Genomic DNA, 27771 nt, shown 5'->3' with positions numbered 1-27771 from the left:
TAATATATACAAACAAAATCATGGACTGGCTATGGGTAATCTTTTATCCCCTGTACTCGCAAATATTTACTTAGAGGATTTTGAAACCAAAGCTATCTCTTCCTTTATTTTAACACCTAAAGTTTGGAAATGCCACGTAGATGATGTCTTCATTATCTGGAGCCATGGACATGATTCCCTTACATCTCAATAGGTTTTCCTCAAACATCTCAATAGCCGGCATCAAAGTATTAAGTTTACTGCCAAGCTTGAAACGGATAATTCTTTGCCTTTTCTTGATGTCAAACTGACTCGCTCTTCTGGTAAACTCAAAATATATATATATATATATATATATATATATATATAAAGTCCACACATACCAACAGATATCTGCATAGTCAGTCCAATTACTTCCCTCCTGATAAGCTTGGAATAATTTCCACCTTGGGACATAGAGCCCATTTTCTTCTAGATGACCCAAATGAACTTCTTACAGAAATAAACAATCTGAAAAATTCCTCCTTAATCCTTCTAGACATCACTCAGAAGAAACAAATAGATTCAAAGGCAATATATCTATTCCTTACATAAGTACAGTTTCACATAAATTAGCAAAAGTTCTAAGAAAATAGAACATAAGTACAGTAACACCATAAATACAATATCAGAACCCTGTTCACTCCACTTCCAAAGATCCGTTTCTTAATAAGCCACCCAAAACCTTGTCATCATCAACTCAAATACCCTGGTGTATATAAAATATTGTGTGATTGTGATATTCCTTATTTTGGGCAGACAGACAAATCTGTCAAATTACGTATGGAAGAACACATGAGGAACATTACTTACAAGAGACGGTGAGCCAGTGCATTATCTAGTCATATCCTTTTATTGGCTAATCCTAATGATGAAAACCAAAGTCTGCTGGGAAAAATCTACTAACATCTTCCATTGCAATGATGAACTAGAGAGAAAAATCGTGGAATCTAGAGAAATCATCTTCAATCCTGCTCATCTAAATAATAACTTGAGCTACAACCTCCCAGATTGTCATTCAGCTGTAATCATGTACTGGCGTTCACGAGATGCTACTAGCACGCACTTTCCCAACAATACAACTAATGAAAGAACAGCTTTAAATAGAACCACAACAATTTAGTGTCAATTATGTATAGACTCTATGATGTTCATAGTTTATTTAAGCTTCAGTGTTTTAGTGTTTTTTTCTTTTTTTTTTTCTTTCTTTTATAATGTCACCTGATAAAGGCTGTTAAGCCGAAACTAGTATTGTTTTTATATTAAAACCTTTTTACTTAAATCTCGGTTCTGGTCATTCAATTCTTTATAAAAATATATATATAAATATATACTAGGGGGCTCCACCCCCTGAGTCTATGGTACCCAACCTCCCCTAGTTCCGGATTGGTAGGCCGGTTCTCCTTAACTTCTGATGACTCGAAATGGTCTCCCCCCCAGCATCTACGGCACCCAAACCCTCGAGCTCCGGACTAGGCTGGTTCTCCTTGAATTCTGATGACTCGAATTTTGAAAACTCGAAAGGGGGACCCCCTCTTTCGAGTTTTCAAAATTCGAGTTTCGGACTGGAAGGCCAGTTCTCCTTGAATTCTGATGACTCAAATTTTGAAGACTCGACACTCAGGGTAGCCCCTGAGTTTCAAAATGTTTCAAATAACTTGACACAAAAATGTTACAAAAAAAGTTTATCATTTTATATTATAGAGTAAATTAACACCATGATCATACATATACATTCCAACCAGTTGGTATGGAATGGTTTCCAATACTGGCTGAAGGTTACCTAGAGTCCTGACGAATGCTGGATACTACGTATTAGGTGGGTTGAATGTGTGCCATCCAGTTTCTTGGAATTTTCATGCTGCCATTATTATTGATATTTGGGTGGTTTATCAGAATTTTGCAGGCCTCCTTAAATTTTCTTTCATACCAGGTTTTTGTATGGTGCAAAGAGCAGGTACTTTTCCAGTCGATTTGGTGTAAGGTGTTGAGATGTGATCTGAGAGGCCTGCTTCACCAAAATGATTATATTTAATGTGTCTTATGTGTTCTTTCTTATGTATAGGGATTGTACTTCCTGTTTCACCAACATACGGTAAGTTACAGGTGCAGTGGATACAATAAACTCCAGGATGTGCTAATGGGAGGAGAGGATCCGTAGAGGAGTTGAATATGTTTTTAAGTTTATTAGGTGGTTTAAAGGCATTGAGGTTATAATGGTGTAGGATTCTGTTGATTTTTTCCGATAACCATTTAATGTATGGAATGGCTATGGTTTTACTATAGTCTAGATTCTTTTTTGTTGATGTTTCATGAAGTATTGTATTGATAGTATTTTTGTTATAGCCATTATCTATGAATGTGTCGCTGATGATTTTTAGTTCCTGTTTCAGCGCTTGCTGGTTGGAGCAAATTTTTATAGCTCTGTTTTAAGGTTGTTAATGACTCCATATTTTTGTGATAGGTGGTGGTATGAATTAGCATGTATGTATTGGCCAGTTTGTGTGTGTGTCGGTTTGCCTTAGACCACGAAGGAAGACGTGTGACCAGTGTATCTAGGAATGGGAGCGAGTTCTGATTTTCAATTTCAATGGTAAATTGCATGCATTCATGTTGTTTGTTCAGGTGGCTAAAGAACGTGTTTAGCGTTTGTTGCCCATGCAGCCAGATAACGAACACATCGTCAACATATCTAAGTCACACTGTAGGTTTTAGAGTGGTGGAATCAAGAGCACTTTGTTCAAAAGTTTCCATATAGAAGTTAATGATTGAGGGGGAATAGTGGCAAGCCCATGGCTGTACCTTCTTTTTTTTGGTAAAATTTATTTTGCCACACGAAGTAACTGGTCTGTAGTACGTGGGCAAAGAGGGCTGTAATGTCGGGTGGAAATTTGTTCTGTAGTAAAAGGATCGTGTCATTGATTGGGACATTTGTGAAAAGGGCAGAAACGTCGAAACTGACTAATAAGGCATCTTTGTCTTATTAGTCAGTAGGGGAATGACCTACCAACTCCTTGAGTGTTGACGCTAATTTCTTGGCTAAGTGGTAATTAGCTAAGTGCTAATGACGTATTCCTTCCACAATAGGTCAAAGCAGCACATTTTGCTTGTGTACTTTTTGGGACACCATATATTCTGGGAGAGTGGGCACAGTGGAGTATAAGTTTTTTTTTTTTTTTTTATAAGCATAGTGGGGTTTAACTGCGTTTGATGACCATGAAGTGATGGACTTAAGTAGTTTCTCTGTTTTATTCTTTATCCTGTTTGTTGGGTTATAGTTTACCAGCTGATAGGTGCTGTTGTCGGATACCAGTTGATTCATCTGATGGATGGATGTTGACCTGTCAAGGATGACAGTGGCATTGCCTTTATCTGATTTTGTTATAACAATGTCTTGGTTGGCTTTCAATGACTTTATTGCTGCTAGTTCCGTTTTTGCAAAATTGTTATGTATGGTTTTCTAATCGTATTTTATCGGCTATATTCCAATTCAAAACCTAAAAGAAAGGTTTCTTTTAGGTTTTGAATTTGAAGTTGTCACATTGGATAATGGCAATGATGCAGAGGACCTTGTCCAGAGAAGATTCACAAAGGTGGTCAGTGGAATGTAAAGTATGAAGACAGATTGAAAAAAATATAAATTGCAAAGCCTCATGAATAGGATGGGAAAGAGATATGACAGACATAAATTAGTTAGCAATTATCAGGTTGATATGAAAGAAATATTTCACAGAATGGGAGGGGGAGGAGAACAAGAAGCCATCTCTGGAAACTGTATGAGGAGGATGCAAGCAGAGGAGTAAGAAACAGGTTCTTTGAATGGAGAGTGGTTGGTGAGTGGAATGCATTGCCTCAGTGTGTTGTGAATGTAGATAAGTTGAATCAGTTTAAGGCACAGCTGGATGAGCTTTGTGTGTACCTCCAATGAAAAGTGACTATGCAGGTCAGATAATAATAATAAAAAATATTAGTAAGTTATATATTTATTTTTTTCTATCCCTTGGTATTGTTATATTGTGAAGCACTAATATGAATAATCAACTTCACTTAAGCCTTTCAACATGTATACTTGTAATATACACATAATTTTTCAACTATTACTTTTAAAGTGGAAACCTGATCTCTTGATAACTTCTTTTTGGTCTGAATCCAGCTTGTTATCCTCAAAGATTCGGTTAAAGAAATTTTCTTAACCTCTTGCCTCTTCTCAAATATGCTTGCATAAATTTTACCTGGAGCACTAGGAGAAATTAATTTTAACTTTGTTTAATATCTCCCCTTTTTTTTTTTTTTTTTTTTTTTTATAGATGGAGACTATAAATTAATGATTCCTAGAGATCAATGAAAATACATACCTGAAAATTGCTATGAATAAATTATTACTGATAACTAATGCAATCATGACAGATGATCATGTAGATAAAAAAAAAAACAGATAATTATCTCAAAGAGCTATACTCCAATTATCCAGAATTCAACTTGTAAACCATTATTAACATCTGACCTCAATGGAGTCAGCCTCATCATGGGAGGTACACACTATCACACACATAGCTGGTCCAACCATGCCTAAAACTGATTCAACATGTCTACATTCACAACACACTCAGGCAATGCATTCAACTCACCAACCACTCTCCATGCAAAGAACCTGTTCCTCACTCCTCTGCTCATACTTTTTTATACAGTTTTCAGGAATGGCCTCTTATTCTACCCCTTCTCCCATTTTACGAAGAATTTCTTCCATGTCAAACTTATAACAACCCCTGACTAACTTAGGTCTCAGTCATATCCTCCCTCACCTTCTATTCAAGAGGCTTTGCAATTTACATTCTTTGAGTATTTGTACTCCATATTCCAAAGACCACTGACCACCATTGATATGCAAATTGCACAGCAAATAACCTCTTTATTTCTGCATGTCAGGGTTAACCAGGAAAACCCAGTGTTCAAATCGGTGCACAATAATCCATGAGACAATCAAACCATAATCTCTCTCTCTATCTTTATGGGTCCTCAGCATCATTGCATTGCATGAGTTGCAAAGTCATCAAATCCCTGAATTTCAAATAACTGTCCACTACCACTCCTAGATCTCTCATTACCTCTACCTCCTTTAAGATTTCCCTAAGCATATGCTGTACATCCCATTGTTGTTTACCAAATTTCAAAACCTTACACTTTACAACATTACTGACAGTTCCACTTAATTACCCATTCATACAATCTGTTCAAGTGTCCTCCTGTAAGGCCATAGCATCTTGACTCTGCATTTCTCTCTTGAATTTTGCATTGGCAAATACTTGCATGTCACCAGTTAAATCCATCCCAATATCATTGATATATAAATTGAAGAACAAATAACCTCTTTATTTCTGCATGTCAGGGTCCTATGCATTGTTGACATTATCCGATTATGACTTCAAAACTTGTGTAACATGGCCCTGGACATGGACCTGAAACAACTCAGTCTTATCAAATTCTGTCCATTTCAGTTTATTTAGCAGCTTGTCATGTGACAGTCTATCAAAATATTTTACGGAATCTAAGTATACCACTATATATGCATCTCCCTTGTCCAAGACATTTATCACCTTGTTGTAGTACATAAATTAATGAAACATGATCTTTCTTTAACTTTGCCTTCCTATTCTGCTCCTCATACAGCTAATTGGTACCATTATTCATCTTTTGCTACCTCCACAGTATTCTCTTCTTCCAAATTTCATGCTTAATCCCTTTATTCAGCCATTTGACCTTCAGAATACATTCATACATCAATGTCGTTAAATATATTTTGGTCAGTTCCCACACAGCATGTATCTTTTTCCCTGGGAGATACATGCTGGGTGGGATATTAACACCTCGTTCCATGCTATAGCTCCAAGCTGTCTCCTAAGATATTCATAATCATCAGTCTTCTAATTCCACACATATTCTTTCCCCACACAAATCTTCATATGGCTAATGACAACTCAGGTGATCACTTCATGATCACTCTCACAACCAGAGGGAAGTGTAAAACCGCACTCACAATCATATCTGATGAAATGGTCACATCTAAAACTTTCGATCCTCATGTGCCATCCTTGACATACTGCCTGAAATAGTTCTCTCTCAAGAAATTAATTTTCCTTATTTGCAAATGCTCTCTTTATTCCAATCTATACAAATTTATTCAAAATCATTCATAATAATCACTCTTTGCTGTGTGGGATATTCCCTTGTTCACACATTTCTTCACCACCACTCTCCACATTCCCTGGCCTATAGCAGCATTTGACTAAATATCTATTCCTGTCATCAACCTCCACCCATCAGTATCCCATAATGCAAAGCACACATCCTTAGTGGCCCATAATGCATAGCATTATGGGCCACTAAGGCAAGTGATTAGCCTCTATATACAAGTTACCCAGTTAAGAATAATATTATAACTAATTTTAATATTTAATAATAATAATAATAATATATAATTTCTTGGCACCTTTAATTTATAGTATAACCAAGTAGAAAAACTTTCAACACTGCATTTGTAGGTTGTGATTTACTCACACCTAACCATTCCCAAATGCCTTTATCACCAAACAATAGCTTTTGCAGTTTTGAGGATTTTAACATTAGCTGCAGAGCAACTACTATTAAATTTTTATATATCCTATTTCAGTAATTCTGAAACAGGAGGAATTCACATATTCCAACTGCCTTTGCACATTTCAAGTACTGATGTGCACTTGCACTCCAGATTGCATTCTTCTTGAATAATTTCTATCACTATCTCTGTTGCTTCTTTTTTTATTTAAGAATTTTTCAAAGGAATTACTGAACACACCTAGAACATTATCTTCAGTTTTATTTTTGTCATCTTTATCATCTCTAATTCCTTTTTACATAATACTATTACCTCCATTTCTAAGCTTTTTCAATAATCTCAAGAACATTTTGTCACCTTCCTGATATTTACCTTCTATATTCTTGCAAAGTCTCCCATGACTTCTAAGCTATTTTTATACACTGCTTCACTTTTTTTACATTTTTCTCTGTATTCTCCTAGAGTATATTTTAACTTACTTGCTAAGAACTTTCAATAAATTTTCTTTTCCATGATTTCCTGTTTAACCCCCTCTCAAGTCCAACTCACAGTTGAATTTTCTGTTCTTGCAAACCACTTCAGATATCTCTCTGGCTGTGATTTGGTTTGGTTCTCGCTGTTTTGAAACTCATTTCTTCCTTGAATAATATTTATACGTTTGAATTAGTTTACGGTTCACCTCTGAAAGCTACTCCACTCTGATGCCTTTTAAGAAAACTTTTGTATGTTAATTTTCTTTTCAATATTAAATTTATTTTTAACCTGTTCAAAACTAATGGTGTCAATTTGCCTTCTCTTTCAAATCCTCTGGATACTCATATCCTGACTCAGCATGAAGACAGATATCAAGAGTAACATTCATCAATGAGACTTTCCATATTTTTTTGCATCTTCTCTCCAATTTGTGCACACATTTATAATGAAAGATGGTATTAGTAATTCTACTCCTGATCAGAAATCCAGCAGGTGCTTTTAATAATAATAATGATTATTATTATTACATGACACCTCTAGGGAGTCCAAGGACATCGTGGGAGGGCACACTACTTCACTAAATACATCTCATCCTCTCCACTACTTAATTCTCCAACTACAACACTACTACAATCAACACCTATCGCCCATTATTAAGCTTTCCTCTTTCTGCCAAATTTTGCTTACATATTTCTATATGTTTGGTATTCATTTCCTGCTCTACTTTTTAGATCTCCAACTAGAACCAGCTTTACCTTTTTTCTTTACATCAGCTGCCTTTGCTAGCAACTCAAAAAATTCTTCTGCTTCTACCATAGTAGAAAGCTCTGTTGGATCAGTGTATCTTAGATTTACTGGATGAAGCTCATGTTACAGTCTAGTGGAGAAAAAAACAGCACAATGAAAGAAACAGACTTAATAGTTCCAAATCGAATCATTAAACCCTTTTATTACTGTTTCATTGTGCTGTTTTCACTTATATTAAATCTTTAAGTCATTAAAACTTTATCATAAGATTCTATTCCATGGTATCACAGGCACAAAGAGTTAAAATTCTCAATGTGAATGTATGCCTACATCACTACTTGAAACTGTCATTTAAGATTATCTTTGTGTTTACTATTGAATACTAAACTACTCTTTTTCCTTTATTGCCTGAATAATGTCATGCAGTTGTTACATCAAAGAATCTGGCCTGTTTTTTCTTTTGTAACACCAACTGTATTAGTGGCATTCCTATAAATCTAATTTTTTTTTTTTTTTTAGTTTCACTTCTTTCCACTGATGGTGCCTATCTTGAATTCCGAGATGAGTTCGTGCTATGATAACTAGAGATATATTTATCCGGCTGATTTGTCAAAACACTTCAAAGACTGCAGATATGAGAGTCCTGAGAAAGATTAGGGGTGCGAACAGATGGCATAACTTCCCCTTGTCATCACTTCCCAGTGTCAAAACCACCGTCTCAATCATATTACCTCTCCTTCTTCTATCCACCAAACTCTGCAGTCCACATTCCCTCAGCCGATCCTCATAACTATCATTGTACAGTCCTGAAAGCATCTTTGTTATATTATATGCCTTTATACCCTTTCCACAATTAATTTATCCCTTTCAAATCCTGGGGACCAAATCTGAGAACAATGGTCCAAGTGTGGTCAGGTCTTCTCATTATTGCAGCAATCCTCTATGTTACCTTCACCACCTTTGCAATATGCCGCCTAAATTTCATGTTTCTATCAATCATCAACCCCAGATCTCGTCTCCCCTGCTTCCTCCAGTACAACTCGTCTAATAGAGTATGAAGTGTCCCAAACCCCAAGACCTTGCATTTGCTGCATTAAACTGACATCCCCATTCATTTGCCCATATGTCTAGCTTATTCAAATTTTGCAGGGCTACCACATCTGCACTATTACTAATAACCCTTTGCATCTTCACATCATCCGCAAACAACTGAATATCTCGCAGCAACCCACTTACAATGTCATTGATAAAAAGGTTAAACAATATAAGTCCCAGTACCGAGACCTGTGGGACCCCACTTGTAACCCTCTGCCTCCTTGAAACTGCCCCACAATACATGACTCTGATACCTATCGAACAGCCAATCCCGAATCCAGTTGACCACCCATACATCCAAACCCATGTGCTGCAACTTAAATATCAGCTTATCATGTGGCACTCTGTCAAATGCTTCACTAAATCCAAGAAAATGGTAGTATATGCCTTTCACTCATCTACTGCTCTTGAAATTTTATTATAAAAGGCTGGCATATTACTAAAACAAGAGCACCCCTTAACAAATCAACGTTGACCTCACAGATAACATTACCCTCATCTTCCCAATGCTGTATTTGGTCCTTCACTAATTTCTCCAAGATCTTAACTACTAATGACACACGAACTGGCCTATAATTAGACACTTCCAGTCTGCTACCGCGCTTATGCAATGGCACTATCTTACCTTCTTCTTCCATTCCCTAGGCACCTTTCCCATAGCCAGACTTTCATTGAAATGCTATGTCAAAGGAGCCATCAGTTCTTTGGCACACTCTCTCAAAACTCATCGTGATATACCATCCAGTCCCAAGCTTTACTGACATCCAGAGTACTCAGTATTTGGAACACACTCCTCCTGCACCTCTAAACCTCGAACCTGCTCTATCCCTCTAGTATTAAAATTTACTCCTCCAGGATGAAATACTTCAATAAAGTGTCCACTGAACAATTCTATTATGCCCTCTGCATCAGTCACTCTATTCCCATTTCTATCCCACGATCATTTCTCCTCCCACTGGCCACATAGCTAAAAAATTCCTTAGGATTTTCTTTGGATCTTTGGGCCAGTCTCTTCTCATATTCCAGTTTTGCCTTCCTACCATACTAGTCACTCTCCTGGCCTGTGTCTTATATTCTTCATGCATCTGCTCTTCACCTGTCTCCTTATATCTCTTCCATAGCCTCTTTTTCACATGCAGTTCCTGTTTAATATTGTTTGTCATCCACTTTACACCAAATGGTGTCCTCCTCTTCTTCACTTGTGGAATACAGCTTGCTGTTGCTGCTAACAAATATTCCTTCACAATTTCCCAAGCACTAATGATATCCTGGCCTTCCAACATTCTCTCCATGAAACTGCCCCAAGTTCATATCTAAGACTATTATAATCACCTGCCTTATAATTCCACATACGTTTCCTTTTCTTTGATACTCCTGCATGTCTATTCATCTTCCAAGTCAAAACCACATGGTCACTGTCTCCAACTGGTGGTAGAGATGTCATCTCGGTTATTATCAACTCTTCTAATGCTATGACCAAATCCAAAACTCTTGAACCTCTTGTTTCTTTATTTACATTTTGCCTAAAACATTTGTCCCTCAAGAATTCTAGAAATTCCATTCTGTTATTACTAAATGCATTTTCCTCTTCCCAGCTTATACTGCTGTAGTTAAAATCTCCCATAACAATCATTCTTCTTGCACTTGCCAAGCTCAACTGGCTAAACAACTCCTGGTCCCCACCCTCTGTGCTCCTTGGTTTGTAGCAACATCCCACTAAATATCCGGTCTTGCCCACCTCTACCTCACACCATATGCTTTAAAAATCATTAGTGTCTCTGCCTTCAAAAGCCTCCATTCTTAGAGGATATAAGTCATCACTTATCATAAGTAGTAGTCCACCACCACACTTTCCCTTCCTATCCTGCCGAAAAATGCTGTACCCTGCTACTTCTATTCCTGTTATTATATCTTCTTCTGTCAACCATGTCTCAGTGATTCCATAATTTTTGGCCAGTATGATGCTATCAGCACCACCAATTCCTCTCCTTTATTCCAGATACTCCTGGCATTAGTATAAAGTATAAAAATAGCACTGTTCCTATATCTAGTATTGTCCCCTTCTAGACTCCACTGGGCTCAGCATTAACTGATGTCGTCCACCCTTCACACAAGTACCCATTCCCACAAGAGGCCACACCTGCTACCATACACCCTGGGTATTCTAGTTTCCCTGCATTGACACACCAACTCGTTCAGAACAGCAATCACTCCAGATGCCTACACCCTTCTTCATTCAAATGCAAGCAGTCTCTCGCATACAATTCCTTTCTGTACTCAAACACCCTCCAAGCATCCACATATTCCAATCATCTCTTCTGACACATTCTAGCTATTATATTAGCTAATATTACTGCTCTTCTGCTCAGCTCATCACTATAATACCTAGGCAACATGCACACTATCTTTCATCTCTGTGTTTTCTTTTGTACCACCTCAAGCAAGAATTCCATATCTCTTGCCACCCAATTTATATTGCCTCTGAAGTCATTCGTTCCTACCATCACAATCATCTCATCCACCCCTCTTAATAGTGCATAGCCACACTTTTTATCATTCCTCCAGGCAAACACTCCTCACCCATTCTATCTTGTATACCACAGATCATTGAGTCCCCATATATTTCACCTCTTACTTCCTCGATTACTCACCTGCAATCCCTCAATCTCTCTCCTCTAACACATTTGTACTCTCCTACTTACCTGCCTTCCTGATATCACTATCCCTGGTTCCAGTGCTCCCTCGCATTCTTCTCATTCCCTCTCTCCTACTGTTCCTATTCTCTCCTCTTCTACCATTCCCACAAATTCTCTCTCTCTCATTCCCTCTCTTCTACTGTTCCTATTCTCTCCTCTTCTACCATTCCCACAAATCTCTATCTCTTTCTCATTCCCTCTCTTCTACTGTTCCTATTCTTTCCTCTTCTACCATTCAAACAAATTCTCTCTCTCTCATTCCCTCTCTTCTACTGTTCCTATTCTCTCCTCTTCTACCATTCCCACAAATCTCTCTATCTCTTTCTCATTCCCTCTCTTCTACTGTTCCTATTCTTTCCTCTTCTACCACTCAAACAAATTCTCTCTCTCTCATTCCCTCTCTTCTACTGTTCCTATTCTCTCCTCTTCTACCATTCCCACAAATCTCTCTATCTCTTTCTCATTCCCTCTCTTCTACTGTTCCTATTCTTTCCTCTTCTACCATTCAAACAAATTCTCTCTCTCTCTCATTCCCTCTCTTCTACTGTTCCTATTCTCTCCTCTTCTACCATTCCCACAAATCTCTCTCTCTCATTCCCTCTCTTCTACTGTTCCTATTCTCTCCTCTTCTACCATTCCCACAAATCTCTCTATCTCTCATTCCCTCTCTTCTACTGTTCCTATTCTTTCCTCTTCTACCATTCCCACAAATCTCTCTCTCATTCCCTCTCTTCTACTGTTCCTATTCTCTCCTCCTCTACCGTTCCCACAAATCTCTCTCTCATTCCCTCTCTTCTACTGTTCCTATTCTCTCCTCTTGTACCGTTCCCACAAATCTCTCTCTCTCATTCCCTCTCTTCTACTGTTCCTATTCTCTCCACTTGTACCGTTCCCACAAATCTCTCTCTCATTCCTTCTCTTCAGCTGTTCCTATTCTCTCCTCTCGTACCGTTCCCACAAATCTCTCTCTCATTCCTTCTCTTCAGCTGTTCCTATTCTCTCCTCTCGTACCGTTCCCACAAATCTCTCTCTCATTCCCTCTCTTCTACTGTTCCTATTCTCTCCTCTCGTACCGTTCCCACAAATCTCTCTCTCATTCCCTCTCTTCTACTGTTCCTATTCTCTCCTCTTGTACCGTTCCCACAAATCTCTCTCATTCCCTCTCTTCTACTGTTCCTATTCTCTCCTCTTGTACCGTTCCCACAAATCTCTCTCATTCCCTCTCTTCTACTGTTCCTATTCTCTCCTCTTGTACCGTTCCCACAAATCTCTCTCATTCCCTCTCTTCTACTGTTCCTATTCTCTCCTCTTGTACCGTTCCCACAAATTTCTCTCTCATTCCCTCTCTTCTACTGTTCCTATTCTCTCCTCTTGTACCGTTCCCACAAATTTCTCTCTCATTCCCTCTCTTCTACTGTTCCTATTCTCTCCTCTTGTACCGTTCCCACAAATCTCTCTCTCTCTCATTCCCTCTCTTCTACTGTTCCTATTCTCTCCTCTTGCACCGTTCCCACAAATTTCTATCTCATTCCCTCTCTTCTACTGTTCCTATTCTCTCCTCTTGTACCGTTCCCACAAATTTCTATCTCATTCCCTCTCTTCTACTGTTCCTATTCTCTCCTCTTGCACCGTTCCCACAAATCTCTCTCTCTCTCTCATTCCCTCTCTTCTACTGTTCCTATTCTCTCCTCTTGTACCGTTCCCACAAATTTCTATCTCATTCCCTCTCTTCTACTGTTCCTATTCTCTCCTCTTGTACCGTTCCCACAAATTTCTATCTCATTCCCTCTCTTCTACTGTTCCTATTCTCTCCTCTTGTACCGTTCCCACAAATTTCTATCTCATTCCCTCTCTTCTACTGTTCCTATTCTCTCCTCTTCTACCGTTCCCACAAATTTCTATCTCATTCCCTCTCTTCTACTGTTCCTATTCTCTCCTCTTGTACCGTTCCCACAAATTTCTATCTCATTCCCTCTCTTCTACTGTTCCTATTCTCTCCTCTTGTACCGTTCCCACAAATTTCTATCTCATTCCCTCTCTTCTACTGTTCCTATTCTCTCCTCTTGTACCGTTCCCACAAATTTCTATCTCATTCCCTCTCTTCTACTGTTCCTATTCTCTCCTCTTGTACCGTTCCCACAAATTTCTATCTCATTCCCTCTCTTCTACTGTTCCTATTCTCTCCTCTTGTACCGTTCCCACAAATTTCTATCTCATTCCCTCTCTTCTACTGTTCCTATTCTCTCCTTTTGTACCGTTCCCACAAATTTCTATCTCATTCCCTCTCTTCTACTGTTCCTATTCTCTCCTTTTGTACCGTTCCCACAAATTTCTATCTCATTCCCTCTCTTCTACTGTTCCTATTCTCTCCTTTTGTACCGTTCCCACAAATTTCTATCTCATTCCCTCTCTTCTACTGTTCCTATTCTCTCCTTTTGTACCGTTCCCACAAATTTCTATCTCATTCCCTCTCTTCTACTGTTCCTATTCTCTCCTTTTGTACCGTTCCCACAAATTTCTATCTCATTCCCTCTCTTCTACTGTTCCTATTCTCTCCTTTTGTACCGTTCCCACAAATTTCTATCTCATTCCCTCTCTTCTACTGTTCCTATTCTCTCCTTTTGTACCGTTCCCACAAATTTCTATCTCATTCCCTCTCTTCTACTGTTCCTATTCTCTCCTTTTGTACCGTTCCCACAAATTTCTATCTCATTCCCTCTCTTCTACTGTTCCTATTCTCTCCTTTTGTACCGTTCCCACAAATTTCTATCTCATTCCCTCTCTTCTACTGTTCCTATTCTCTCCTTTTGTACCGTTCCCACAAATTTCTATCTCATTCCCTCTCTTCTACTGTTCCTATTCTCTCCTTTTGTACCGTTCCCACAAATTTCTATCTCATTCCCTCTCTTCTACTGTTCCTATTCTCTCCTTTTGTACCGTTCCCACAAATTTCTATCTCATTCCCTCTCTTCTACTGTTCCTATTCTCTCCTTTTGTACCGTTCCCACAAATTTCTATCTCATTCCCTCTCTTCTACTGTTCCTATTCTCTCCTTTTGTACCGTTCCCACAAATTTCTATCTCATTCCCTCTCTTCTACTGTTCCTATTCTCTCCTTTTGTACCGTTCCCACAAATTTCTATCTCATTCCCTCTCTTCTACTGTTCCTATTCTCTCCTTTTGTACCGTTCCCACAAATTTCTATCTCATTCCCTCTCTTCTACTGTTCCTATTCTCTCCTTTTGTACCGTTCCCACAAATTTCTATCTCATTCCCTCTCTTCTACTGTTCCTATTCTCTCCTTTTGTACCGTTCCCACAAATTTCTATCTCATTCCCTCTCTTCTACTGTTCCTATTCTCTCCTTTTGTACCGTTCCCACAAATTTCTATCTCATTCCCTCTCTTCTACTGTTCCTATTCTCTCCTTTTGTACCGTTCCCACAAATTTCTATCTCATTCCCTCTCTTCTACTGTTCCTATTCTCTCCTTTTGTACCGTTCCCACAAATTTCTATCTCATTCCCTCTCTTCTACTGTTCCTATTCTCTCCTTTTGTACCGTTCCCACAAATTTCTATCTCATTCCCTCTCTTCTACTGTTCCTATTCTCTCCTTTTGTACCGTTCCCACAAATTTCTATCTCATTCCCTCTCTTCTACTGTTCCTATTCTCTCCTTTTGTACCGTTCCCACAAATCTCTCTCTCATTCCCTCTCTTCTACTGTTCCTATTCTCTCCTTTTGTACCGTTCCCACAAATTTCTATCTCATTCCCTCTCTTCTACTGTTCCTATTCTCTCCTTTTGTACCGTTCCCACAAATTTCTATCTCATTCCCTCTCTTCTACTGTTCCTATTCTCTCCTTTTGTACCGTTCCCACAAATTTCTATCTCATTCCCTCTCTTCTACTGTTCCTATTCTCTCCTTTTGTACCGTTCCCACAAATTTCTATCTCATTCCCTCTCTTCTACTGTTCCTATTCTCTCCTTTTGTACCGTTCCCACAAATCTCTCATTCCCTCTCTTCTACTGTTCCTATTTTCTCCTCTTGTACCGTTCCCACAAATCTCTCTCATTCCCTCTCTTCTACTGTTCCTATTCTCTCCTATTCTACCGTTCCCACAAATCTCTCTCTCATTCCCTCTCTTCTACTGTTCCTATTCTCTCCTCTTGTACCGTTCCCACAAATCTCTCTCATTCCCTCTCTTCTACTGTTCCTATTCTCTCCTCTTGTACCGTTCCCACAAATCTCTCTCATTCCCTCTCTTCTACTGTTCCTATTCTCTCCTCTTGTACCGTTCCCACAAATCTCTCATTCCCTCTCTTCTACTGTTCCTATTCTCTCCTCTTCTACCGTTCCCACAAATCTCTCTCTCATTCCCTCTCTTCTACTGTTCCTATTCTCTCCTCTTCTACCATTCCCACAAATCTCTCTCTCATTCCCTCTCTTCTACTGTTCCTATTCTCTCCTCTTCTACCGTTCCCACAAATCTCTCTCTCTCATTGCCTCTCTTCTACTGTTCCTATTCTCTCCTCTTCTACCATTCCCACAAATCTCTCTCTCATTCCCTCTCTTCTACTGTTCCTATTCTCTCCTCTTCTACCATTCCCACAAATCTCTCTCTCATTCCCTCTCTTCTACTGTTCCTATTCTCTCCTCTTCTACCATTCCCACAAATCTCTCTCTCATTCCCTCTCTTCTACTGTTCCTATTCTCTCCTCTTCTACCATTCCCATAAATCTCTCTCATTCCCTCTCTTCTAGTGTTCCTATTTTCTCCTCTTCTATCATTCCCATAAATCTCTCTCATTCCCTCTCTTCTGCTGTTCCTATTTTCTCCTCTTCTACCATTCCCATAAATCTCTCTCATTCCCTCTCTTCTGCTGTTCCTATTTTCTCCTCTTCTATCATTCCCATAAATCTCTCTCTCATTCCCTCTCTTCTGCTGTTCCTATTTTCTCCTCTTCTACCATTCCCATAAATCTCTCTCATTCCCTCTCTTCTGCTGTTCCTATTTTCTCCTCTTCTATCATTCCCATAACTGTCTCTCGCTCCTACTTTAATTCGCCTTGCATTCATCCCTTCCATTTATCTAATCTTATATTCCACACTTCTCATCTCATTCCCTAGAAAGTCACCTGCTCTTTCAGCTCATCTCTCTCTCTCTCTCTGCAAGTCAGCCACTCTTGTTTGCCATTCATCCTCCCATTTGAGACCATCTCTGAAAACTTCACAATCATTCAACCGTTCTACACTCCCCACTCATTTTTTTCATTCATATTTCTCTCGCTATTCTCATCCTCTATCATACCACTCATCTCTCTACGTGGAGAATCTCTCGTCTCTGACTCAACAATGTCTGTTATTGTCTCAACGAGGTCAGTTATAGTCATCTCTCTAACTCACCGAGTTCTTCCCATTGCCTACATTTTGCGCATATATGTATTTCCCCTTCTCTCACCTGCCACATATACAACCGCCAGGACACATACATGCCACAAAATCCCATCCCGCAAAATGCAGTGCTTAAATGGGGGAGGACTTGGTGATACGCCATTTGTAATTTTAGCTGGCGCCATTATTCAAAATAGTGTCAAGGAACTATTGCAACTAAATGCTAAATAAGTATATGTGTGCAAATCTATAGGTATAACTTGTTAAGTATAAAACATATTTAAGTATACTAAATATCTAAATAATGAAAACTTGTTATCTTCTCGTCCATGCTAAGCATCCGATGCTGATCCCACCTTCCAAAAACAACCACTGAAGGACACTTGTATTACAGAAAAACAACGTAGCACAAATCTCGACAGAATTCACACTGTTCACTGATTAAAAAAGCACTTCTTTTTCCCTCAGCACAGCTCAAATCCCCTGGGACATTCTTCAGCAACTCTAGTGCCCTCCTTATATAAAGCTAACTTATTCCATATAAATTTATTCAGATGACTTCCTACCATACAAGCATTACTAATTCTGTAGTCTATGTCCATATTTAATATGCCATCTTCACTAAAAATTTTGCAAAAGTGTTTTAGTTGCTCTATTGGTTCACCATTCAGGATACAGTTGATATTTTTAATGTTTCTGCCTATTTTCATTGTCTTTTTATTGCTGATTTTCATACCAAATTTATTATAACAGTTATTCAATTTAGTCAGGGTATCTTGAAGAATTGTACTAGATTTATTCAGGAGTATAACATCATCTACATAAATTAAAGAGTTAAGATCAACACTGCCAATTTTGATATCATATTTAATACAATTACCATCATAATGTGATCCATATAAATAATGAATAAGAGTGGAGATAATGTGCACCTTGTCACACACCTGATTTTCATCAAAAGATCTTCATGTACCTCCTTCAATTCTAATTGCTGAATTACCTAAGAGAAACTATGCATTGCTTGATATAATGTCTCATTTATTCCACATAACAGTAGCATTCTGAAGAGCTTTCTTCTCAACACCTTGTCATATGAATTTTACATACAAACAAAAACTTAAACATAAATCCTTGTTATATTCCTAAGATTTCTCGACTATTTGTCGTAAACTAAAAATCAGATCCGGACAATCTCTATTTGGCCTGAATCCTGCTTGTTCTTCCCCAAGCTTCACTAACACAATTTTTCTTAGCTTTTCTCAAGTTTACTTGCATAATTCTTACCAAGGAACACTCAGTAGGGAAATACCTCTGTAATTCTCACATTGTTTTATTTCAGTTTTTTATAGATGTGTGCTATGAGAGCTTTGCTCCAATCATCCAGAAATCAACCCTCTGACCAGGCCTTCTGAATTATGCAATTCAGCCACTGTAAAATTTTTATACCTTCATTTTTGGGCATTTCTGGTCAAATTTCATCTACTTCAGCTTCCTTTCACATTTCAGGTTTTTGATGACTTTTTCTACTTCAAGTATGGATATGCATTCCTGTTGGGAGTTTCCTACGACCATGCTGACACTGCTTGTTTCATTTAGCAGTCTTTCAAAGTAATTACTCCAAACATCTAGAATATCTTATCTTCAGTTTCCATGTCATCTTTATCTCTGATTGCTTTTACAGTACTTTTTTAGTCAATTTCTAAGCTTTTTCAACAGCCGCCAGAATATTTTGCCACCTTACCATACTTATTTTCTATGTTCATACCAAAAGTTTGCATGCAGAGCACAAGAATAAGCAATGTACATAAAATAAAGAGCTTAGTTTAATAAATGATTCTGATATCAGATTTAACACACTATATTCCTTTGATTTGATCCACACAGATGATAGATAACTTTGATGTTTTGGAGATGGCTAATAATTTTTTTGAGTTATTGGATTAAATCCATTTAGTAAGGCTGTATCTTTAATAATTTCTAATTCTTGTTTTAAAGATTCTTCAGAGGAACAAAATTTGTGTGCTCTGGATAACAAAGATTTTATGATGTTATATTTTTGAAATGGATGGTGAACCGATGTGTTGTGGATATAGCAACCACGCTCCAAAAACATCAACATTCTTGTCTAGACAAGAAGCTCACAGGACTTCTATACTATATATAAAAGGCATCTCTAAGTGTTTATCAAAAATTTTGAAGAAATACAAACTCCCTGCTACCTATAAATCGATAAACCAAATTCACAATTTGTTACCTTCTCCAAAAGATAAACTCATCACTGATGCTGCCTGGCATATATGAAGTACCATGTTCTTGTAACTTGTCTTACTATGAACAAACAGGAAGATCTGTAAATAAATACATCTCTGAACAACAAGACCACATCCATCTTATCAAACCTCACAAATCTGGTCTCACACAACATGGAGTTGAAAATGCCAACCACAGGATCCAATGGCAACATACCAAGCTACATCAATCCATATATAAACAAGAGCATTTGTATTAAGAAAGTGCTGAAGCCTTACGGCACAGACCCAATCTTAACCTTAACTGTCTCACTATCCCAAAAGTCTGGGAAATTATCCTCAACAGTACAAATTAAACTGTATCAGTTATATTTTAATTTAATTACAGTCCAAATAGTATTTAGTCCTTAAACACACTACTGCATGCATAGAGGGATTCCGACGTAAGCATGTGCACTAATGTGTTTTTTGAATGTAATTTCCATTGTCGTTTAATAACTATATTGATGATGTCTTATGATACTTAAGATGTAATATTTACATATTAAAAAGTTAATTACTGTGGCATACATGTGAATGTGGAGTATTTATAACTATAAATACTCCACATGTTTCTCTATATAAGATATTTCATTGATATTGGTATAAATTTGAACAATTGTTTAAAAAAAATGCTAGGAATTGACTTCACTGTCCAAACTTAGATGGAATGACTGCATCTTTCTAAGATATGGAAAAGTCTTATTTTAATCAAACACATTGATTTATATTTATTTATTTTTTAAATAGCTAATGAATTCTCAATATTGCGATGTCTTCAGTCATTACCATCGAGTTGTTTTATATATAACATCATGCAGTTCTTACTTTTTTGAAATCAGTATGTTGTTTGCATTCCACTTTATAACTATTGTTGCCACTGTAATATTTAAGGTGAAATATATGGCCTTAAATAAATATTACTTATTATTTTGGCAACTTACAAGGAGGTCACTCATCGTAAGAATCCCACTCAACCAACAACATGTCTATCATAATGAACTTTGAAGTTATTTACACTCCTTGCTATCACAATACACTCCAGCAATGAATTCTACTCACCAATAACTCTCCATGTAAAAAAATCTACTCCTCACACTTTTCTTCACGACATCTTTATACAACTTTCAGGGATGGCCTCTCGTACTTCCAATCCTAACATCCACTCTTTTCATAATTCCTTTTGTATTAATCCGATAGAATTTTTTTTTTTTTTTAACTAACTTGAAGGTCTATCTCTTTTTTTCCTCCTATCCACCAAGCTTTATAATACACATTCCCTCAAATGCTCTTCATAACCAAAATGCTTGATGTCACTTTGGTCATTCATCTTTGGACCCTCTCTAGTGTTTCTACATCATAATGCTAAGTAACCAAACAAACACAACAGCCCATGTGTGGTCTGACTAATGCCTTACACAGAGGCACCACTACTTACTTATCCCTACATGTCAACGTACTTTTTATCACAGAAGCAATACAATGTGCAGCCTTTGCAACATTAGTGATGTGCCCTTGGAACTTCAGTCCACTGTCTACCATCACTCCAGATCCCAAATCTCATCCACTTTCAGAAGTATGGCTCCACCAATACAGTATGTAGTCGTATATCTCTGTATCCCAAAGTGTAACATCTTGCATTTACTACTTATCCCTTTATCCCTTGTGTTTTTTCATGTTAACTGATTTAAGATAAATCTGCTTCTAGACCACTTCACCATATAGCAAGGGGGAGGAGTGCACAACTTAAATGTTGGCAAAGGCCAAATCAAGTACTTTGTTAAAACTTGATTTTTAGTGAAAAATAAGAAGTATATAAATTTCAATAGATATTACTGTACGCCCACAAATGCGAGACCCTTCGACACTTCTGCGGATGTCAAAATAAGGAGAATCCATTCTGATATTAGGGTAATCAATGTATTTCGTAGGATGATTGTTTATTAGTGTATGTTGGAAAATTAGCTTTTCTGTTGTGAAAATTTTAGTTCTTAAAGTGGTAACTATTTTGCTTATACAACAGTTGGAAAATTTATGTATGAAGCACATGACTTTGCATGTTGGTGGCCAAGTCATACATCCTTCATTTCTTTCTCCACTTCAGCATAAATTGACTATTCTTGGCACAAAGCCAAGGTCAGTTCTACAAAGTGTGGACATACAATATTAAAATTAGCATTTTAAGTGATACCTTACTTTTTTTTAATCAATTGTTTTTCAAATTTGCATCAGCGAGATTGTTTAATTTTATGAGAGAGAATATTTTTCCGATACTTATGTGCTCCCAAATAAAAATGCAATTTTTAATGCTTCTCTTCTCAAACATTTGTATTTCCTGGGATCAAGGAACTCATAAATATCAAGATCAGCACATGTTTACTTCTCAATAGCATTGAATTCTGTAGTTCTACTATTTTAAGTTGCAAGTTTGACTTGTAATTTATCACATTCATGGAACAAGGATCTATGAAGAGATTTAATTTGTACTCCGTGTGTAGAGGCTAATCAATTGAAATAGCCTCAACTGATTAGCACAAGCGAGTACAAAATTTAATTTGTACTCGCTTGTGCGTCCATTCCTTTTTAAACTGCCTGTGTTTAGCATCAATTTTTTTTCTTTTTTCATGGATGAGAACCACATAAAAAAAAATATTAATTGTAAATATTACAGATATTTAGGGATAAATTATCTGTAATATTTATATTTAATATTTTTATCGCCCAAGAGGGTTATGAGTAAACCTATAGTACATATGTACCATGAAATTCATCTTCCACCTAAAGACAATCACAAACATCCATGCCCACAGTGGAATTCGAACCTGTGTTCTGTTAGTTGGAAAGTGGATATGCTAACCACTTGGTTAGTCAGGCTAGCAAAGTAACTTACAGGTAATATTATGAAATATCTGTAATATTTACAAGTAACTACTTCAGTAACTACTTTACAAACTGGCAAAATAAATATTACCACAAATTTACATAGACATGAAATGACACACAGAAAAATGCATGTAACATTCACTATGACTTGAACATAATATGTGATAACAATGGTGACAAAAGTTGCATATTAATGATAAAATACTGGATTGTTTTCATGTGGGAGTCGTTAGTATGAAGCTGAGAAACTGACCAATCAAATTTTAATATTTGTTTAGCACATGCACTAGTTGATTTCTGTTATGGTGCAAGGAAGATAGACAAACTCTCCTTAATAAAAATTTATATACATCAATAAAAATATATGAATCTACTGTTTTTTAAAATCATTTAATATTATACAATTTTTTTTCTCTTTTATTAATTCAATTTATGCCGAGGACCACATTAAATCATTGAATGGGCCATATGTTGTGCCCTATAATTTACTCTGGTGTCTGTCAACTATTCTATGTACGAATAGACTAGTCATGAAGATACTTCACATGTAAATTTTACTTACGCTTGGATAAGAATAAAATAACAATCACCATCTTATGCATGTAGCAATCTGCTTCTCTATTCCTGTTTGCTCCAATATATAACTTTATAAATTAAACAAAAATTATAATCAACTTTATAAACAAAAGTTATTATACTTTCCATGGAGCATCCTGCCAAATGTCTCTGCAAATTCAAGCAATGACAATGCACTATAACTGTCCCTTATCCAACTAAACTGTCACTGACTCAGACAAAGTTAAACTACTAAGTCAAGACATTTCCTTTACAAAGCCATGCTGTGCTTTGTAGTGTATTTTATTCCTATTCGCTCAATCCTAAATTTGACGCTTGAATGATCTTGACCACCAACCATTCCAGACTACTGATCTATAATTTACCATATCTCTTTCTATATTTATCTCTAATCCAGAGAATAAGGTGGTACACCTTTTCACTATTTGTATAGGGATATTTGTATATAGGGAAATATGAGACTTCTGCATTAATTCAACCTTGGGTTGAACGGGTGTGTGTGTGTTTTGCATCATGGGATACTAAAGGCAATTGATGTGAAGTCATCAGCCTCTATATACAAGTAGCTTAGTCGTGAAGATACTTTACATGCAAACTTTGCTTACACTTTATTATTATTACGACACCTCCAGGAGTCCAAAGATTCATCAAGGGAGGGCACCTACTCTACAACTCTCTCCCATCCACCAACTACAATGAACTGCAACTACACCAACACTAATATTTTCACAGACAATCACAAACATCCATGTCCACAGCAGGATTAGAACCTGTAGCCTTTCGGTTGGACAGCAGATACACTAACCACTCGGCCAACCAGGCTGGCAAAAAAACTTGGACTCATCTGGGATTTGAACCATGACCTCTTGTACCCTGAGCAAGAATCATACCCCTATACCAACGAACTGGTTTAAAAGTGTACGATCACTTGGCTAAGGATAATAAAATTTCTTGGCAAATTTAATTTTACTAATCTCTTCCTTGAATATCCCTTTGTGTAATGGAATTAACTGAGCTTCTTTCCACTCTCTAGGCATCCTGACAGACATACAGATATATTTAATCCCACTGCAGTATCAACATCAAGATTTTGCAATATCCTGAGCACCTGCAGCTATCTACCTCTGTCACATCTACTGCATCTGTTACCATCTAACAATTATAAAAAATACTAAATAAAAATATTGACTCAAACCTACTTATTAAAATGATGGTTATCCACTTTGGTCTTGCTGAAGGACTTGAAATCATCTGGAAGGAGCATCACAGGGATATTCACATGAGTTAAACCATTGATCTGTTCGCATAAAATGAATTGTTATTAATATTATTATTTGACACCTTCAAGGAGTCACAAGGACTCATCATGGATAATGCAAAACTAATGTATTTAAATAAAAAATTAATAACAATAACCAGAACCTAATGTGTGTAAAGAAATGTGGATTCCTTTACATAATTTATTGAACTTTTAATATTAAACCTCACACAGAAGTCACAAAACCTATATATAACAACACAATATGACTGTGTCGGCAATGGGGAAAACATTATGAGGTCTTATCTTCCTCCTACATTCCATCTCCCTCTGTTCAAAATAACAGAGAGAGAAAGAATGAAGAATAAAAGATGAAAATGAGAAGTTGGTTCAGTTAGAATTGGACCAACTGTGTGTATAGATGCTGACTGGCTGTGTTCTTAATGTGATTAGAGGAAAGCAAAAGAATGATAGCGAATATGAAAAAAGCATAATGCAAAAAGAGCACCTATGAGAAAGTGATTAGGAGTCCAAGTTATTATATAGCTAAAGATGACTAGAAGGCATCTGTTAGCTATTAAGTTGACTGTCTACTATCAAAAACTCTTCGGAACATTTTGGTTGCAACACCAAATATCAGTACAATATTCTAAGGTCAGTTGCAGTTGCAATTTAGTGTTAGGAGCAAAGCAGGAGAGAAGAAATATTTAGAAAGAAAAAGAATAAAGTTTCATGGAGGCTGAGAAAGCTAGTGATATTACATGTTTATGACAGGATAAACTAAATGTCAGTCACCACAAGAAAAGAAAACTGAATTTTAAAGAAGTAAAAAGGAATAGTGGCCACATCTCTCTTCCATGAAATATGCCAGACTTTTGACAGTATCAAAATCTGCTAGGTTATCTTCACCCCACTTAAGAACAACAAGTGGAAAATCTTTAAACTAGAAATATCTAAGTATTAAAGATTTTTCGAATGAAGTGGAAGGGAAAGTATTATCATCAGCCAACTATGGATAGTATTTGAAGTTAAAGAAGGTTGTGATGTATAGAAGGAAGAGTACAGGTGGAGTATAGAACCCCCACATATACCAGCATTTATTTATTTATATATATATATATATATATATATATATATATATATAAAAATCTATTGAGACAGCAACAATCCACCATGACACACAATGAGCAACTGAAAAGGAAACTGGCAATCTGATAATAAAATACAGGAGCGAGATTGTAAGATGTTGGTTTAATAAAACCTCAATGCAAAACAATCAAATGCCCTAGAAGTATCAAGTGCCCAAACATCTACATGGCTCCTGTCCAAAGGTGGACAAAATTTAGCAAGGAGATTTGATCTAGAATTACAGTGACATACATATTGGTGATAACTAACTGAATGATGGGGTGTTAGGAAGACAAGAAGCTGATTGCTGATGCCTTTCTCCATCAGTTTTTGGAGTATTTGAGGGGAGAGCAATGCGATTAGTTTCTTAGCCAACTTATCTTCCCTTTTTAATAACAGGCCAGATCAAGGAATGTTTCCATAATGTTTGGTAGATGATGTCTAATAAGCACAAGTTTTCAGCTCAACTGGAAGGATACTATCTGGACTAGAAGACATAGTAGTAGTAGGCTAGGAATGAGTATTTAGGCTTATGTGCTGGTTTACTCTCACGATACAGCTTAACGACATAATTAAAGCAGAAAGAAATAATTAAACAGAAGGTTTAATTGTTTCAATATTTTCGGTTCCAGGAGTTCCTCATCGGTTGTCGAGAGGTTGTTATCGAGAAGTCGCCAGCGGGTGTCCGTCAGATGCAAGTCATCTAGGACACAACTTCAGGAGAAATCATGCAAGTGATCTAAAAGAAAGATGATGGGAGCCAATCCGCTAGGCAAAGGAGATATTTGATGATGAATTGATGAATCTTCGCCGGGAGCTGTTGTCCGAGGGAAGAAATTGCTTTCAGAGAGGAAAGATAATGTGTTGCCTAGGTATGATAATGACGAACTGAGCAGAAGAGTGGTAATATTGAATGACATAATAGCTAGAATGTGTGATGAGAGGACTGGAATATGTGGATGCTTGGAGTGCATTTGAGGACAGAGAAGAACTGTATGCAAGAGACCACTTGCATTTGAATGAGGAAGGATGCAGCCATCTGGAGAGATTGCTGTTCTGAAAAAGTCAGTGTGTCTCAGGGAGGATGGTAGCAGGGGTGGCCTCTTGTGGGAATTGGTACTTGGGAGAAGGAGGATGACATCAGGTAACACTGAGCTCAGTAGAGTCTAGAGGGGATAATGCTGGGTATAAAAACGACGGCCTTTATATGCTATATACTAATGCCAGGAGTATCCGGAATATGGAAGAGGAATTGGTGGTGCAGATAGCATCAGCCTGGCCAAAAATTATTGGGATCACTGAGACGTGGTTGACAGAAGAGGCTATAATAACAGGAACAGAAGTTGCTGGATACAACATTTTTTGGCAGGATAGGAAGGGAAAGTGTGGTGGTGGAGTACTGCTTATGATAAGTGACGACCTATGTCCTCTAAGAGTGGAGGCTTTGGAAGGAAGTGAGACAAATGATTTTGAGAGCATATTGTGTGAGGTAGAGGTGGGCAAGACAGGATATTTAGTGGGGTGTTGCTACAGACCCAGGAGTGCAGAGGATGGGGACCAGGAAATGTTTAGACAGTCGAGTTTGGCAAGTGCAAGAAGAATGATTGTTATGAGAGATTTTAACTACAGTAGTATAAACCGGGGAGAGGAAGATGCATGTAGCAATAAGGGAATGGAATTTCTAGAATTCTTGAGGGACAAATATCTTAGGCAACATGTAATAGAGGGAACAAGAGGCTCAAGAGTTTTGGATTTGGTTATAGCATTAGAAGAATTGATAATAACTGAGATGACATCTCTCCCACCAGTTGGAGAGAGTGCCCATATGGTTTTGACTTGGAAAATGAATAGACATGCAGGAGTATCAAAGAGACAGGAACATATGTGGAATTATAAGGCAGGTGATTATAATAGTCTTACGTCAACTTGGAGAAGTTTCATGGAGGGAGGAATTGGAAGGCCAGGATATCATTAGCGCGTAGGATATTATGAAAGAATATTTGTTAGCAGCAATGGTAAGTTATATACCACGAGTGAACAGGAAGACACAATTTGGAGTAAGGTGGATGACAAACAATATTAAACAGGAATTGCATGCGAAAAAGAGGCTGTGGAAGAGATATAAGTAGATGGGAGAAGAGAAGATGCATGAAGAGTATAAGACACACCAGAAGAGTGACTAGTATGGTAAGGAAGACCAAACTGGAATATGAGAAGAGATTAGCCCTAAGATCCAAAGAAAATCCTAAGGAATTTTTTTTAGATATGTGGCCAGTAGGAGGAGAAATGACTGTGGAAGAATGATATTGTGAGATAAAAATGGGAATGAAGTGACTGATATAGTGGACATAGTAGAATTGTTCAATGACCACTTTATTAGAGTATTTCATCCTGGAGGAGTCAGTATTAATGCTAAAGGGATAAGGCAGGTTCATGGTTTAGAGGTATAGGAGGAGAGTGTGTTTCAAATACTGAGTATTCTGGATGTCAGTAAAGCTGTGGGACTGGATGGTATTTCACCATGAGTTTTGAGAGAATGTGCTAGGGAACTGACAGTGTCTTTGATCTGGCTTTTCAATGAAAGTCTAGCTACTGGAAAGGAGCCCATGGAATGGAAGGAAGTTAAG

At 37.4% G+C, this 27771-nt stretch overlaps 1 protein-coding gene across 1 annotated transcript in view; it reads right to left on the bottom strand.

Annotated features, from left to right (window-relative positions):
• The window catches only part of LOC150094548 (phosphatidylinositol 5-phosphate 4-kinase type-2 alpha-like), a 174903-nt gene that overhangs the window by 124960 nt on the left and 22172 nt on the right, over positions 1 to 27771 (bottom strand). Inside the window, exon 2 of the mRNA XM_090412392.1 lies at positions 23958 to 24055. Within this exon, the coding sequence (XP_090268518.1) occupies positions 23958 to 24055 (98 nt within the window). The remainder of the gene's footprint in view (positions 1 to 23957; positions 24056 to 27771) is intronic.

Source organism: Typopeltis vanoorti, chromosome 22 (genome assembly GCF_054136105.1).
Source record: "Typopeltis vanoorti isolate ZY-2024b chromosome 22, IOZ_Tvanoo_1.0, whole genome shotgun sequence".
Lineage (NCBI taxonomy): Eukaryota > Metazoa > Arthropoda > Arachnida > Uropygi > Thelyphonidae > Typopeltis > Typopeltis vanoorti.
The sequence above is the reverse complement of the archived record's forward strand: the minus strand, read 5'-3'. Positions and strand labels throughout refer to the sequence as shown.